At 41.4% G+C, this 16078-nt stretch overlaps 1 protein-coding gene across 5 annotated transcripts in view; it reads right to left on the bottom strand.

The window, feature by feature from the left end:
• col14a1a (collagen, type XIV, alpha 1a) overlaps nucleotides 1-16078 on the bottom strand; it is a 188890-nt gene that overhangs the window by 135038 nt on the left and 37774 nt on the right. For all 5 annotated transcript variants that reach the window (XM_049584055.1, XM_049584054.1, XM_049584058.1 and 2 more), the window contains 7 exons: nucleotides 3607-3762; nucleotides 3261-3380; nucleotides 2918-3082; nucleotides 2571-2735; nucleotides 1477-1628; nucleotides 437-566; nucleotides 6-151 (listed from right to left, as the gene is read on the bottom strand). In XM_049584055.1, the coding sequence (XP_049440012.1) occupies nucleotides 6-151; nucleotides 437-566; nucleotides 1477-1628; nucleotides 2571-2735; nucleotides 2918-3082; nucleotides 3261-3380; nucleotides 3607-3762 (1034 nt within the window). The remainder of the gene's footprint in view (nucleotides 1-5; nucleotides 152-436; nucleotides 567-1476; nucleotides 1629-2570; nucleotides 2736-2917; nucleotides 3083-3260; nucleotides 3381-3606; nucleotides 3763-16078) is intronic.

The following is a 16078-nucleotide window of genomic DNA, read 5'->3' as shown; positions in this document are numbered from 1 at the left end:
ACTACCTCCTTTTCGTCCGACGCTCCATCATCTGTGAGCGGTGCATACAGCAGCATGTAGCCAGAAACTCCATCCACATCGTCCCATCTCGCCTTCATGGTGCTGTGTGTCACATCAAACAGCTGGAGGCCCGTCACTGTGGGATGGGCCACTGCACAAACACACACAAACACACACCAACACACAGACAAACACACAGCACAGTTCAGTCATACTGATAAACCAAATCTTTACAAGTTGGTCCTGATTGAAACCCACTGTCTTATCTTCCTCTGTGCTTATTTCTCCCTGCATCACAAGGGCATCATTTTCAACATGCTAATTCAACATAAGCCTTTGTCGTCAACTTGTGATCTCAGATGTTGCCTGAAGCATTGGTGTGCGGTTTTGTAAGTACATTTTCTGCATATGTGTTTGTGTGTAAGAACAAACTTACGGGTTGTTTCTGATCCTCTGAGAGCATCACTTGCCTCGTTTGCGTACACAGCAAACACAGCCAGCTGGTACTCAGTGAGAGAGCTGAGATGCTCTAACACTGCTGAAGTCTCACTGCCGTCCACCACCGCCTGGGGTCCCGGAGCATGAGTGAGGAGAGGGGAGAGAGCGGGCGGTGTGAAAGATGGATGGAAGGGACAGAAAAGAGAGATGGGGTGCGGAAATGGATGGGAGAAGAGGGAAGGAGGGGGACAGAATGGCAGGGAAAATGGAAAGTGGGGCAATAAATGGGAGAAGGATGAAAATGACAGGAAAGTGCGAGGAAGGCAGGGCAGGAAAGAGGGATTGAAGGAGAATGGCGGAGGAGGGAAAACACAATCGATTTATTGAACGGCATAAAGCACAAACGTCCAAAGCAAGAGAATATTTTCTCATTCTGATCTGTATGGATGACAGTTGTGATAGAGATTAGGTGCGCGCTGAGCCAGCTGGAAAGGTCTCCTCACATGTGGCTCCAGAACATCTGGTCCCCGTAAACCCAGCTAAGCACAAGATTTAATGGTTTCTGTGGTCAAATGTTCTGGAAAAATCAAGCAGGTGTCTCGATCAGCCAGAGTATAATTTCTAGTGAGCCTTCTTCACCTGCACGGATGTTCAGGGGAGTTGTGAATGGAGGGATGAGAGCAAGAGGGTTGGATGAATGATACCCCCAGCGTCTCAGGGAAAAACAGCTCAATCCATACACTTGCCCAAAGACCCAGTAACTCCCACTGGTGCAGTAAACATGATGGAAAAACAGAGCATACCCTGGCCTAAACCCTTCTCTCTGTGCTCCTGCTGAGTCTCTTGACCTCAGTATTTCTTAGGTCTTGCTTGTGTGCGCATGTACCGCTTTCAGATAACAGTGAAATGCAGTGTGTGCGATGTGTGATTTGTTTGTGGTTATTTAACTCCCTCAGCTTTTCCCAATTTAACTCGGTGAAAAACGCTTTTTCGCCACAGTAAATGACATTGTGTTCCTCGTAAAAATGCAGTATTTACCTCCTGTGGTTCTCCGCCCTGAGCAAGGTAATACACCACTCTGTATTTCTCTACGTTTCCAGGGGCGGGGCTCCATGACACCCTAAAGCTCCTGGCCGTGACCTCTGATGTCACCAGCTCAAGCGGCGCCCCTATCTGCTCTGGTGTGTGTTCTGAATACATAAAAGAAGAGCAAAAGGAAAGAATAAAAAAACAGATTATATCACATTACATGAAATTACTCCCTGTGATGAACGTTTGAGTAGAAAACCTCACATGCACGGAGGATCAGAGTGAAGGAGATAGTGCTGAAATCTAATCCAAACACACTAGACTGAATTTATGGCGTATCTTTAAAGACATCCTCTTTCTTGTTTTTCCATTCTGCATCTTTATTTACATGGAAATTAAAACTCATTGGAGGACAGAGTGAGGAAGAGAAGCAGAAGAGGAGAAAGAGGAGGAAGTGTCCTAAAGTAATCAACATTTCGTAACAGGATATCATTTCTGTTTGGCTGTAAATCCACAACCTCGTGAGTTTTATGACATTAAGTACCAAAATGTCTGGCCACTCAAGCTCCAGTTAAATATCCGGGACTTGATTGACACTTCCAAATACAACCCACTCTACAACTACAGCTGGCGTTAGGCTTGTCATTTCAATGTGAGATTTTATAATCCAGTTATGCAAAGACACACCACAGAAGAGCCACTTGAAAAAAGTTAACTTGACTGCTAAAAAAAAACCTGCCTTACCTTAACTTAATTTGCCTTGAATCATCAGAAGAGGCCTAAGTGCTCTTTTTGTTGTTACCATACTATCTGCACAAAAATACATCTCTGTGTGAAGGTAAGACAGGAGCCATGCAGGGTACAATTTCTGGCACTTTTCATGCAACACGATAAATGTCTTCCTGGAGAGAAAGTCTTGAAAATATGCACCTTTTCTCCTCGTATTTAAACGATATTGCATCTCCTCCCTCTTTGTGACAACTGGCTTTTCACTCTGCCTCCCAGTGTGGCCGTTTGGAACAACGATAAACCCTTCTGATATCTGAGAAGGCCTGACAACACAACATACAACCAATTCTTTTCTGGTATAACCAAGCCCTTACTCTGTTTGATGTCCTTGTCTTGCTGCTCCACCTGTTCACACACTGTCTTGGTCAGACCCTCTACAATGGAGCTCATGACGTTAAAGTCGGCCACGTTGTAGACGTGAGTTTCGTCCGGCTCTGAGGCGATGGAGTGCAGCTCGTTCTCATCAGCATTCTTAACACCTGGGAGAAGGAGGTCAAACATAATATTTAGAGACAACACTGTATTATATGTGTGACCCTGAGCAGGGCAGTAAGTAAGATCAGACCAAAGAAACATCATTGAAAGGATTTAAAGAGACAGAATATGACTCTTCCTAAGACTTTTTCCTCTTTTGCAGGTGTGTGTTTGTGTTTTCCCTTACCAATAGCAAACAGCTCAACACCAGCATTTCGCAGGCTCTCCGCCGGAGGTATGACATCATCCTGGGACTTCCCGTCTGTGATGAGGATCCCAATCTTGGGTATACCCGTCCTTGAGCCAGACTCAGGCTTGAAGCAGTTCTCCAAGATGTAAGTCAGTGCAAGGCCTGGAAAGAGACAGAGGGAGAAAGGGAGGAGGGATGAATGAGGAAGACAGAGGCAGAGAGACCAGTGTGCAAGGATGTCGGACAAAAGGGGGGAAGGAAGGAAATGGTTTGGATCTTCCTAACAAACTGAACCAGTATTAAAAGCAAACAAACTGGTAGTATCAATGAAATCAAGCACCTGTTAGAGTGTTTCCTCCTTTGTATGGCAGGTTCTTAACGGCATCAATGACAGCATCTTTACTTGAGAAAGTATTTAGATGCCACTCTATCCTGGGGTCACCACTGTACTGAGCCAGACCTACAATCACACACACACACACACACACACACACACACACACACACACACATTAAATTTACACCATACATTACAACATGTCCTTTTCTTATATGTAGCTAATATACAAAAACAGTTTTAAAATGCTACAACTATGAGGCGATAAAAACACTGACACAAGATTTAAAAGGCCATATTGGCCCCACAGTGTACCCATCTGTTCCAGAGGGAAAGAAGCAGGGACCTACCTATCCTTGTCTTATCAATGCCAACATCAAAGGCATTGACCAGATTTTCCAAGAACATGCGGACCAGCCGGAAGTTGAGCCGACCGATACTCCAGGAGCCGTCCACCAGGATCACGATGTCTGCAATGGCCTCAGTGCGGCACACAAACTGATCAGCTGGAAGAAGGAGAGAGGACAGATTGACATGAATTTTAAACTAACAACTTCTAGACACAAACAGACAGAATATGGGACTCACAAACAGAGAATTGAAAAGAAAGTTTCCGTTTTGTGTGCACACTTTTGATGCGCAGGTTTCTCAGCCAATACTCAGAAAACACAATAAATGCACGCGTCCAGTCTGTAGGTTTCAAGTTGTCTTTATTGAATACACAGAAAAAATAACACGGACCATTTGCTTTGCACACAGTACAATAACACAGAATACAATAATCTGCTTTTTAGTGAGCCACTCAAGCTCTAACACATATCCTGCAACTGTCTCTTATCCTGCTCTAAGAAAATGTTCAACACATGATGTAAACATAGCATTGTGAAAGCTTCCTCTGACTTATGTGGTGTTGTTTTTCCCAATATCTATCATAACCCTTTCATCTTGAAATTAATCTCTAAACAACCTCACTTTTCATTTAAAGGGCAGTTTTAAAGGGAAATCTACACTTGAAACCTCCCACCTGAAAGTCATAGCGAGGATAGATATGAGTCATTATTGTGGAAGCACACACACACACACACCTACAAACATTTATTCATTTATCCTGATTTCATAACTGCTTATCTTGTCATCCTTACCTCTCTGACATCCTAAAAATGAACACATCTGCTTAAAGTTGGATCATAAATCCTTCGCCTGTCTTTAAAAGTAACAGAGAATAATCCAGAATATGCTGATCAGCTTGGACATTTGTGTCTTAATGATAAAGATAAATGAGAGTGCTGACTGTAGGGAATTATTATCCTGCGTTTTTGCTCACAAAAGTATGTTAAGACAAAGATTACAATGCAGAGAGATACTGTATGAGTCAATGCAGACAATGCAACTGCTGCTGATTAATACTTTCACCTAAATCAATTCACATGGAATGAAAAGAGACTTTTTTTCCTTTAATATCTCTATTAGGAATGCAGAGTGAGAGGTTTTATTTCTCACTATGCTCTGACAACAGATGTTAGTTTATTGGCTCAGGTGCATACTGGGTAATTGCAATGTCCTGGGTGAGTCCCAAGACCTTCGTTTCAATTTTGTTTCCCTTGTGTTCCCCTCTCTGTACGCTGTCAACTATCAACTGCAAAATAATCAAAATAAATACAATAAAATAACTCCATTTTTTATTTAGTGGAAAATGAAAAAGAAAGAAAAATGTCTTCCCCAGTCTGATGGGTATTTGTCAGAAATCCACACGAGCATGAATGACTCTTTTAGCAGCACATTAAATGGATAGAAAGAGCCGAGACTTACTGTATTTTGGCAAGCAGTCTTTTTTTTCCCTGAAATATATATGTAACATTTACTGTACCACCTGCGCTATCATGTCAGGCCAACACTATCTCAAGCTTGAAATGCATAAAAGACACATTGTGTAATGATAAGCCACGCAGGAATTCGTTTCAAGAAGTGATTTTCCAGACAGAGCCTTCTGTCTGCTGTCTGTGTCTGTCTGACTGTTTGAACCATCCATCTGCTACAGACGGCAGACAGAGGAGAGAAAAGAAGACAACAAGGTCAAGAAATAGCTGACGACAATCTTTGATTTGCAAATGCATAGCATAAAAGGCGGAGGTGCTATTCTAAAAATACTCCTCAGGTAATGTTTGGAGAAAGCCAAGAAGATAATGAATATCCTTCAGGGTTCAAGTGCAAAATGGTCACAGGTGTTTATTTTGCCAAAATGTCCCATTCTTTTTAAGGAGGAGGGAGGGCATTTTTAAATAACCTTCCATATCTGCTGCCCTTTAGAGTGGCCTAAACTGGACAAGAGCATTATTTTAATTATTCAACTATCCCATTGAAAAGAAAGGAGAGGGGAAGTTGTAACTTAGTTTGAGAGTTTCAGCAAAATGCCAAAAGGCTGAGAGGCCATGAAGTGTAAAGACGATTCTTTGTAGAGTTTCCCTTCTTACAAAACAAACAAGCATGGCCTTTAAAGACACTCTAAGGTTAAAGAATAAAAAGAAACAGCCATGACTAAGCTGCAGGGAGGCTTCTTTAAAAGCAACGCACACAAAGAAGAGCTGAGGAACTCTTCTGCGATATAAAGTGAGGGACATTCAGGGGGTGTTAGTATCTATAGTAACTGCTGTTGACACTGTGGGTAGAGACAGACGAAGGAGACGGTAAACAGAGGATTAGAGGGTCGTAATCATTGCTAATTACAGCTCACTGGTCATTCCCAAGTCTATTGTTGGCAGAGTGGTGAGAACGTCCTTCAACTAAGCATAACACTGGTGTTTTACATATGAACCAATAATCAAGGTTGCCCCTCTCCTTCACATTATCCCCGCTGACGTCTGCAAACAGTCGGTTTAGTCGGATAACAAGGGTCGTTTTTCCTCAAGAAATCGTTTGCTGCCATTCATTTTTTTATAGTCTGAGACACAACTTCCATAATTGCAGAAGGTAGATAATTCCATCTCAGTAAACATCAAACCCTGACTCATAGTTTTATTGTTGTTTCATTGTGCCCAAGTTGAGTGTGCTCGTATCAGTTTTCTCTGAGTTTCTGCAAAACCTTGCAAACTTTACCGTATTTTTTTTTGCTGGATTTCATTATACATGTTCATTTCAAGTAATTAAGTAATTAAATTCTTCATCAGCTTTACATCATGCCTTATATTGAAACAATCATATCTGTAGCATCTCTGTGAATATAATTTGGTAATCAACTGTCAACCTTTAAAATGACCTTTCCTGGATAACACTCCATGATCACATCTGAATATCTTTGGCAAACATGTTGCAGATGTCTGTAAAACAGACACAAAGACACAAAGAATATCGTTAAGGGAGACAGAGGGATACACAATGGTGTTTCCCTCCCAACAATGGATGTCAGGGAGAATGCTTCCAGTATCTGACTACTCTGCTTCTGATTCTCTCTCCCCTGATGGCTGCCTGAGTGCTAGACAATAGCAGGCTTGTCAAAGGTCCCTCCGCTCCGTCTTCGCCCCATCTGCCTTTCTTCCTCTCCTTCTTTTCTTTACTCCTCTCCCCCGTTTTTTCTTCCAGTCTAACGCCTTCGCTGCAGGTCAAAGTGCAGTTACTGGGGAACAGTGGGGAACTGTGTCTCCGCGCGCAAATGAGGGTGAAAAAAAGTGTGAAAGGGAAGATGGGAAACAAGTGAAGCAGGGAGAAAAGAAAAACGGTGAGAGGGCAAAACTCTGTATTTTGATTCGATGAAATACCGCAGATATATTGACGGATTCTGCAGTACCAATTCTTTCCTTTGTACAAGGCTACGGTTACTGTTGTTGTCTCTGCCTCTCTCCACTCCTCTATCTCGCTCTGTCCATCTCTGTGGCTAACTAATATGAGACAGGCTTTGTTTGGCACAGATCTCTTTCTTAAACACTCCACTAAGTAAAACAAACTGCCACGGCAGAGCACAAGACATGTCAATCTCTGCTGTAACGTGCGCATGTGTTTTTTTTATTTCTATTCACATGGGGACCAAATGTTCATACGAGGAGGGAAGAATTATGAAAGTCCTATCGAGTGCTGACACATTTGCAGCCTTTAATTTTTTAACAGGCCTTTAAATGGTGGAGACGTCACAGTTCAGGTCAGATTAGAGTTTAAGGCTAGAGTTTAAGGAACACTTGCCATTTTTTACATAGTGCATTAGTCATGGAAGGATATGTCTTTACCTGAATAATGTGCCAAACCTTTGTATCTGTATTACATTTAACAACCTTTGCAGTTCCACCGTCCACTGACGGTTTCTGACGTCATGGGTGGCACACATACTACTACTGTAGTAGAGTTTGGCTTGTTTTATTCTCTCTGCTGGAGAGTATATTACACCACAGCCAGCTGCTGGAACCGAAACCCTCATTTCAGTCAACCCAAATGACTTCTTGGTATACATGACAGGAACCAAGTACTTCAGCTTTACTTGCCTACAGCGTGTTTCACCATGGAAATGAAACTAAACAAAGTGTTTATACTTGCAAGCCAAGTTTCTTTGGCTTAACCTAAACAATGTTCAAAAATCAAGCGAGAAAACAAGCAGCGCTGACATGAACAGGAGACTGTCTGTCCACTGAGCACATATTTCTGTGTCCAAAAGTTGTATGAGTTTATGGCTTGAGATGTGTTATCTGCAGTCGTTACAAGCCTAGCTGTTCATTATCCTGAACAGCTGTTTTGCAACTGCAAAAATGCAGCCGTTTTTATGGGTGTTTGCAAGCATATGAAGAATTATCTTTGAATGTAGGATCATGTATAATCAGAAATACTTGGTTTTGTTTGCAGACACAAAATATTCACACTTACAACGAGGTAAACACACTCATCCTCAACCTTGGCTAATCTTACAGGCATATTTTACAGTAGGTGTTACTAATTGCATCTATGATAGCTTCATTCAAGTGCCAACAAGTCGTGACAGTGTGACCATGAGCCAGCATGAACAAAACCAGAACCTCGATACCAAAGCACCTACATTAAATTGAGTCATTATTAATTCTGTTATTTACACTTGTGCTTTTTCCTACTGTGACATAACATTATCTGTAAAAAGAAAGGCTCTACTGAGAATCTGACACACAATGAACTCTGTAGTACACGCAGGCACTGAAGGACAGACTTTCTAGGCAAAGTCACGACCAATTTCTCTTTTAATATGAACTGTGGTGAAATTATTGTTAACGTAAAAACCACAAAAATATCCCGTCCTGTGGAGGCCCAGCACTGTAGCCTCCCCGTGTTACTCAAACATTTTCTGTCATCAAGCTAAATCTGCAGATTTGTGTCCATGTCTGCATATTCGCTGATTGTGAACCATGAGGTTGGCTGAACTACATCTGAACCTTATTTGCATAGAAGCACGTGATTAGAAAAGACGCTGCCATCACCAGACCTTTTTACACGCGAGCACACAATTGGACAAGCACCAACCGTAATTGGCATGCAAGCATGTGATTAGACAGACCGTCCACCTGGTGTCTATGAGAGAGGGAGGGACCACATTTTACAACCCACGGAGCAGCCTGCAGTGCTGTGGGAAAAAAGTATGTGGCTCCTTTACAATTGAATTAACTTGTGTGGGAGTGGAGAAATGGCTATTAAAAATGTGAGCGCAACAATGGAGGCCACTGTTGGCTGGCTGCAGCTTGTAGCAGAGAAAAGACAGGCGTGCAGCCATAAAGACAGTAGGCGTTTTCAGACTGGAGGAACTTTGTCATAGTGCTAGGAACCTGCCTTTTTGTTGTGTCCACACAGCAAGACCCAGGAATGATTCTTACAACGATGTTTTGATGGACTTCTTTAGCTCCTATTTTTAGAGTTGTTACTCTTACAGCACAGTGGGAACCATGACTGACGCAAGTGTGCAGTGAACGGTCGAAAACAGCCAGTGCAGCTTTCAGCAAGCAGCATTTTTAGAAATCTGGAAGCTGTGTAAACAACAGACAACACAAAACATAAACTAGAAAAAAAAAGAAGAAATCACAGACAAATGGACTGACCGTGAAGTCCAGGTTTTATTGAGCACATATGTGACAGTATAAATACAAGATGTTTTAGACTTGTACATATATGTATATATACTACAAAAATACTATTATTATTATTGCTAAAATTAATGTTGTGATTCAATGTTACTGTTTGCATCTCTCTTATCTCTTTCTTATGTGTTGCCAAAGCACAGTTACAATTTAAGGCAATGAAAATTCAAAAACAATGAACAACATTGTATTATTACAAAATCATAGACATAAATTTTAAAGAAAAAAAACTAAATGAGGGGCGTCGGTGGCTTAGTGGTAGAGCAGGCGCCCCATGTACAAGGCTATTGCTGCAGCTGCCTGGGTTCGACTCCAGCCTGTGGCCCTTTGCTGCATGTCACTCTCTCTCTCTCTCTCTCTCTCTCTCTCTCTCCCCCTTTCACGCTTGTCTGTCCTATCCATTAAAGGCTGAAAATGCCCCAAAAATATCTTAAAAAAAAAAAAAAAACTAAATAAGTGAAGGAGTAAATAAAACGGCAGAGTCTGAACTATATGTTGTTGTGTTGGTTGTCTCTTAGGCTCTGATATGCACTGACATATCTTGACATATCCATTTCAGTCTGGTCAGAGAGTGAATCAAAATCATTTAGTTTCCATTTATTTTTTGTAAAGAACTTAGTCCTGATGTCTTAATATGTGCTACATCATAGCAGGAAATGTTGCTCTGTCTCCACCTGTCTCTGGGGACACAGCTGACACAGCCTGTCTTATCTAGGCAGCCAGGTCTGCCTGTGTCTGCCAGTCTCTATGAGCAGGCTGTGATCACCAAGTCTGTATGTAGTCAGTATCCTTCTCAGTTTCTCATCTGTCACAGCGATCAGGTAGTTTGCCATTATTTACTGTCTGTTTAGGGCCAAATAGCGTTGAAGTCTGTTTGGGGTTTTTGTGGTAGATGTCTAATAGTTGATGTTCTTTTTCTTAAGCGATGATTTGGTTGGGCTGGATTGTGTGAGGGTTGCTGTGCTGTTAGAGGAGGTGAACCTCAGGACACGCTGGCTTAGAGGACTCTTTCTCTCTGTCTCTCTCTGTCTTAATGTATCGTTCTGTCATTATGGATCACTGCACATTTATTATGTTGATGTGTTCTGTACATGCAACATCTATTGCACATCTGTCCGTCCTGGAAGAGGGATCCCTCCTCAGTTGCTTTTCCTGAGGTTTCTATCATTTTTTCCCCATTAAAGAGTTTTTTTGGGGAGAGTTATTCCTTGTCCGCTGTGAGGGTCAAGGACAGGGGGATGTCATAGGTAAAGCCCTCTGAGGCAAATTGTGATTTATGATATTAGGTTTATACATAAAATTGGACTGAAATTGTCAAAGTGAAAGTTACATTGCTATACCAACTGCCGTCCAGCTTACAGTACGTCATTTCAGCCCTTGAAGGTATATAGTTGTCAGGGGAGCCCCCAGTGGCAGTTTCTCTACGGTCCCCACAACTCTTTGGTCTAAAAACGCCTAATACCAAAGACAAGGAATAGAACGGAGAACTACAGGAGAGGGGTGACATAGACAAGTAGTGCAAGTCACAGTTAGTAGTCGTAAAACTTGTAGCAGTAACACACAATTAAAGCACACAGAGGTTTAAACACATGCACATGTTATCGCAAAGCAGACCAGATTAATTAAAGCAAGGCAGATTGCTTTGTAATCTCCCACCCCCTGGAAGTAACACACACTCAAACATACGGACGTAGTTGGGGGAGTAATGCACAATACACAAACAAATAAATACAGAGACTCACACACACAACACATCTTCAAACACACACTCTTATCTAGTTTAGAAAACTTCTACACCATCTCCCTCCCCGCTCTCTCTCTGTTCTCATTAACAGTAGTTCTTCCCAGCCGGCCTTGATTTATTGCTGACCTCTATTTAGCCAGGGATCAGACGGAGTGCGCTGTCATTTCAATCTCTCTCTAGTTAAGTTTTATTTCCCCCGCCACTGTGATTGTGTTTCAGTGTCTGGAATTAACATTGAGAACAGTGACAGGCATGCAGATAGATGGATAGTAGCAGCGACAGTGCCCACATTAGTGAGAACATTTCCTGTATTCTCTTAGCGAAAGTTTGATTCTCACGTGAACCCTGCCTTCACAAGAGCACTTCACCCCTAACATAAGGCTAATTTATTACAAAAGTAATTGGACATTTATTCCCGACTAGTTTAACACAAGTTGATATGTTTGATTTTGATGTATTAATCCACTCGGTAATAAAATACACTTCAGTGAGATGATGAAATGGAAATATTATACAGTAGGTGAACTGCCCACTTTTATGGTCACCCCTGTATGATATTTTCTCAATATATCATGTCAGGATGAATAGTAATAAGATCTATTTCTCCTGCCTGCTGTTTATCATGTGGAAGCTAGTGTTTCAATATGAGCAATTTCCTGCATGTTGTAGGGAAAATGTCCACTTTAAATCAATACAGTCTGGTCCTTTCCACCTCATCTGCTCATGTGTAGGTGTGCTTTCTAAGTGCTCTGCCAAACTGAGATGAAAATGTGGATAGCATTTAAAGGGACAGATACAATGAAGTAAAACAATGACCTGGCTGGACAGTTTTCCATATCATAACTTTATGTACACCTGTTTAACCATATGTGTCAAAGAGGAGACAAAAAAATTCTGGTTGTTTTATAACAAAATTCCATGATCCTCACTTTCCAGAAGATAGTCGTGTTAAAACAATTGTTTGACCAATAAATTCTTTGTTCAGACTGAACAAATTAACTGCTAGCTTGCTGCCAAAAAGGGGCAACATCTCATTTGATTTATTTTGAACATTTAAAAAAAATAATATAATTTATTTTAGAAAAAAACCCTACAAACCAGAGACAAACAATAAATCATGAGCAAACTTACAATTAGAAACATAAATTAACATTTCATGTCCGAAAAAGAGTATGAAGAAGCAACTTGCTTGTCTACCCCTACCCCCCATCCCAAACTATACTAATCCATCGCTAATCAAACTATTATATAAATACACTCTCCTCACCGTCAATCAACCACACATTTACACCACTGCACTTCTTAATACCTGATAACCAATAGTACCCTGTGTATAAAACAAATACGAAAATATGTATTGAGAATACTGACAACAGTATCACCCTGTGCTTTACATTCCCTCTAATAATTTCTGTATCTTGTGAAGATACTGTCTTTGTACCTCTTTTTAAACTGTCTAATATCTTTACTTTGTTTGATTTCTTCACCCAGTGAATCAATCACTTTGGATAAAAATACCCATTTTCCACCAAATTATCTCTGGTTCTTCAACAGGTTCTGTTCAGGATTCTTGGAAACTTGATGCTATTTTGTGAACCAGCTAACATTTCCACCAGTTTTGATCAAAGCCATTGTAATCAAGGATGTGTCATCATTGGAGGGTGTTGCACAATGCACAACGGAGGTAAGCAGTCGTAGTAAAATGGCAGATCGCACTGATAACCTGCAAGCTTTTGTTCTGTTATTACATATATTTGTTTTTATCCGAAATACCAGCATGGACCAGCTAATAATGAGACCACTGCACACTCCTTTTTCTTACCCCAGCAATTTCTCGCTTGACCTCTCTTTCTATTCTGTAGAATTTGATACACCCACTGATGTCATCATGGTTCTCCCTTTAGGTAAAAAAAACTGCTATTTTTTGGTTCCAGCTGGAAACCAACTTTTCAGGTTCAAAGCCAATTTATTTTTGGTGGAAATGCTCTGAGCAGTTCAAAATTAGGTATGGGAACTGAAATGGAACCAATTCCATGATGGTGAAAAGGTGAAAAGGGGTGAAAGTGAAACTTATCTGCTTTAACTTTTAGTCCCGTTCAGAAAGGTCTGAAGGAAAGGCAATGCAACTTGTTCAGGAAGCACTAAATTGATACATGAGCATCGGATTCTACTGTGCGAGTTGTATGGGAGTTTGTAAACAGATGTTTCGATATCGTTTTCCTGTTTTTAAACGCGGTCCCCATTTAATTGAGCGTAGCATTAGTTCAGGCAGGACACGATGTCAAGCTCAGTTCACATCCCAGCTACATCAGCTGATCTCAAACCGCCAATCAACTGATAGAGTCAGCTGATAGATCACATGATTCCTTTCTATGCAAACCAGTTGGCAAATCTCATTCAGGACGCCCTATTCAAACTGCTCTGGCCTACCTACTGTTGCTGCTTCCTCTGCAAGCCGCTTTGCAAACCGCCTCCACCCCCGCTCCTCCTTTTCATGCTGTGTCTGACTTATCACTGTCATTTCTGTTTGTCATTGATACTGCTCTGTTCTGTTCATGGGGGTCTTTGCTGCTGCACTCTCTGCCTTTCAGTGTAGGTGCATGGAAGGGCAGGGAGATTTGCCTCTCTGCCTCAGGCCTCCCTCATTTGCATGTGGAAGGGCAGAGAGGTGTGCTCTCTCTGTCTAAGGCTTTCACGTAGGCACACAGAAGGGTGGAGAGGTGTGCTCTTTCTGCCTTATGCTTTATAGGCGCGTGGAAGAGGCTTTCTGTGTACGCCCGAGGAAAGGCATAAGAACAGAACAGAGCCATACCGCCAAATATAATACTGCAAATGGAAATAACGTTTTCTTTGACTTAAGTGTTCCTGACTGAACTCCAGTTAATCAACATTTGTTGCTGTTTTTGTGGATTCTTCGTTCACTGGAGGCATGCAGAAGAAATAAAGTTTTCCTCCCTGAATTAAAGGTAACACAGCATGAATAACTGATATATAAATGGTCATTTCATGGGTGAAGTGTTGCTTTAAGAAAGAGCATTACCTCATGCTTTCATGACTTTGAGTCTGGAAGATTATAATTAACTTGTTAGTCATCATTGCTGATGGAAAGCATGTGATATGATCCAAAAACTCCAAATTAGTTACTTTATGGGTGCTGAGATTGTGAAAGGTGAGAGTCTCAAAATGTTGTTTCCAAAGTCAAAAAACAAACTGTAATTCTCAGCAATTCAGTCAACACCGACAAAAAAGTGCACAGAAAAAATGTTAATTTAAACATTGATAATTCAATCTCATGTGATATAAATAAAACTTGAAAATAAACCTCAAGGTGAGACTGTTTTTGTCAAGATATTTAAGCCTCTGCCACTGGCAAGAATCAGTACACTAGTAAAACAAAGATCTGTATTGCTTGAAAGGGCACTTTTTTCTCAGCGATAAAAACACAGTAGCTGCAGTGACTTAAAAAAAATAGTGCTAGCAACTCTCAAACAACCTGAGCAGAAAGCCAGAGCAGGTTGGTTCTCCCAATAAACACTGTTGGTACACAAGAGCTCAAAAAACAAGATTTTCTTTGTTTTATTGGCTTGTTTATTCAATCAAGAGACAGGCAGCAGATTGATACACCTGTCGTTTGCTCAGTGGCCCTCAGAGCAACTCAGACAAACTCAGCCAAGCACAAACATTCATATTCATCTGTGAGACCTGTGGGCCTATGTGAGTGTGGGTGTGAGAAAGAAAGCGAGACAGAGAGAGGGTGTATGTTTGTGTAAGTAGTGTGATCCAGTGGGTTTTAAGGTGTAATCCGACAGCTGTTTTTAGGCGGTTTGTGTCATTCACCAGAGACCTCTCCCTGCTTGGCCTCCTGATCTTTAATCCACTGTCTTGTTCTGTTCCACTTCACTGAATACACAGACGCTCTGACAGAACAAACTCTATATGTATGCTGAAAGCAAAACATGGCCTATAAACTGTCTCCCTCTCTACCTCTGAGTCTGTCGCTCCATCTCTACCTGTCTCTGTTTGACTTGCCTTGCTATTTCCTTTCTGTTTGTCTTCCTCTAATCTCTTTGTCTGGTACACACACACACACACACACACTTGTCGAACAGCGTGGGTTTCTATTTTGAAAGTTGAGTCTCTCTTATCATGTCTGGTTATTTTTTAGCTCCATACATTGTAAGAACTTGAGAGATGGGCGTGGCTCTCACACTCAGCTTATGTTGTGTCGCTGCTCAACACAATATTGGCTTACTTATTAATTCTGCGAGAGGGACAGTTTGCCTGACAGCCCACCCCCGTTTCTATTTTGTAGTAGCCTTTTGCCGCTTTACTAAAGCACAAGCAACAATTTATTTGACAGATGTGTATAAACATAAACCCAAGGGAACGTACAGTAACTGTAAGCACTTCTGTGGCGAAGTCAGGAAACTGTGTAAGAAGGATTTACTGCAGTTAAACCAGTTATTACGAGCCACTGAAAAACTGTGGAAATTTATGCAAAACAGAGCTATGATTTACCCATACTCCAAAAATGATCCAATATTATGTTTTAAACCACAATCTTTTGAGCAATGAATGAGCCACTCTTCAAAATGTCAAACAACAGCTCAGAGTCTGGTGTGCTTTGTTAACCCCAAAGTTTAAACCGTTGAGATCACAGGAGTGGGAAGATCGGGGAAAAGGGAGGACACAGGATTGACAAGACAGGAAAAAGAGCTTAGGGGACAAAAGAGGTTAAGACAGGTCAGGCAGTAAAACAAAGTGGAAAAATAGAAAGAGTGTAAAAGTTCATGAGGAAAAGATGATGAAAGAGGGGGTAAATCAAGGCTTCCTGAACATTTATTTATTCATGGAGCACCGCCACCATATCAGCATTTGCTGTCACATTCTGGAGGTACGTTTTTCTCCCTGTCTCTCACGTGGCAGAGCTAACCCTGGGCACAGGAACAGCAGAAGAGCGCCAAGCGCAGTGAAAGTGAAACTTAACTGTTTGTTAATTCATAT

Source organism: Epinephelus fuscoguttatus, linkage group LG8 (genome assembly GCF_011397635.1).
Source record: "Epinephelus fuscoguttatus linkage group LG8, E.fuscoguttatus.final_Chr_v1".
NCBI lineage: Eukaryota > Metazoa > Chordata > Actinopteri > Perciformes > Serranidae > Epinephelus > Epinephelus fuscoguttatus.
This window is presented reverse-complemented; position numbering and strand designations above follow the sequence as displayed.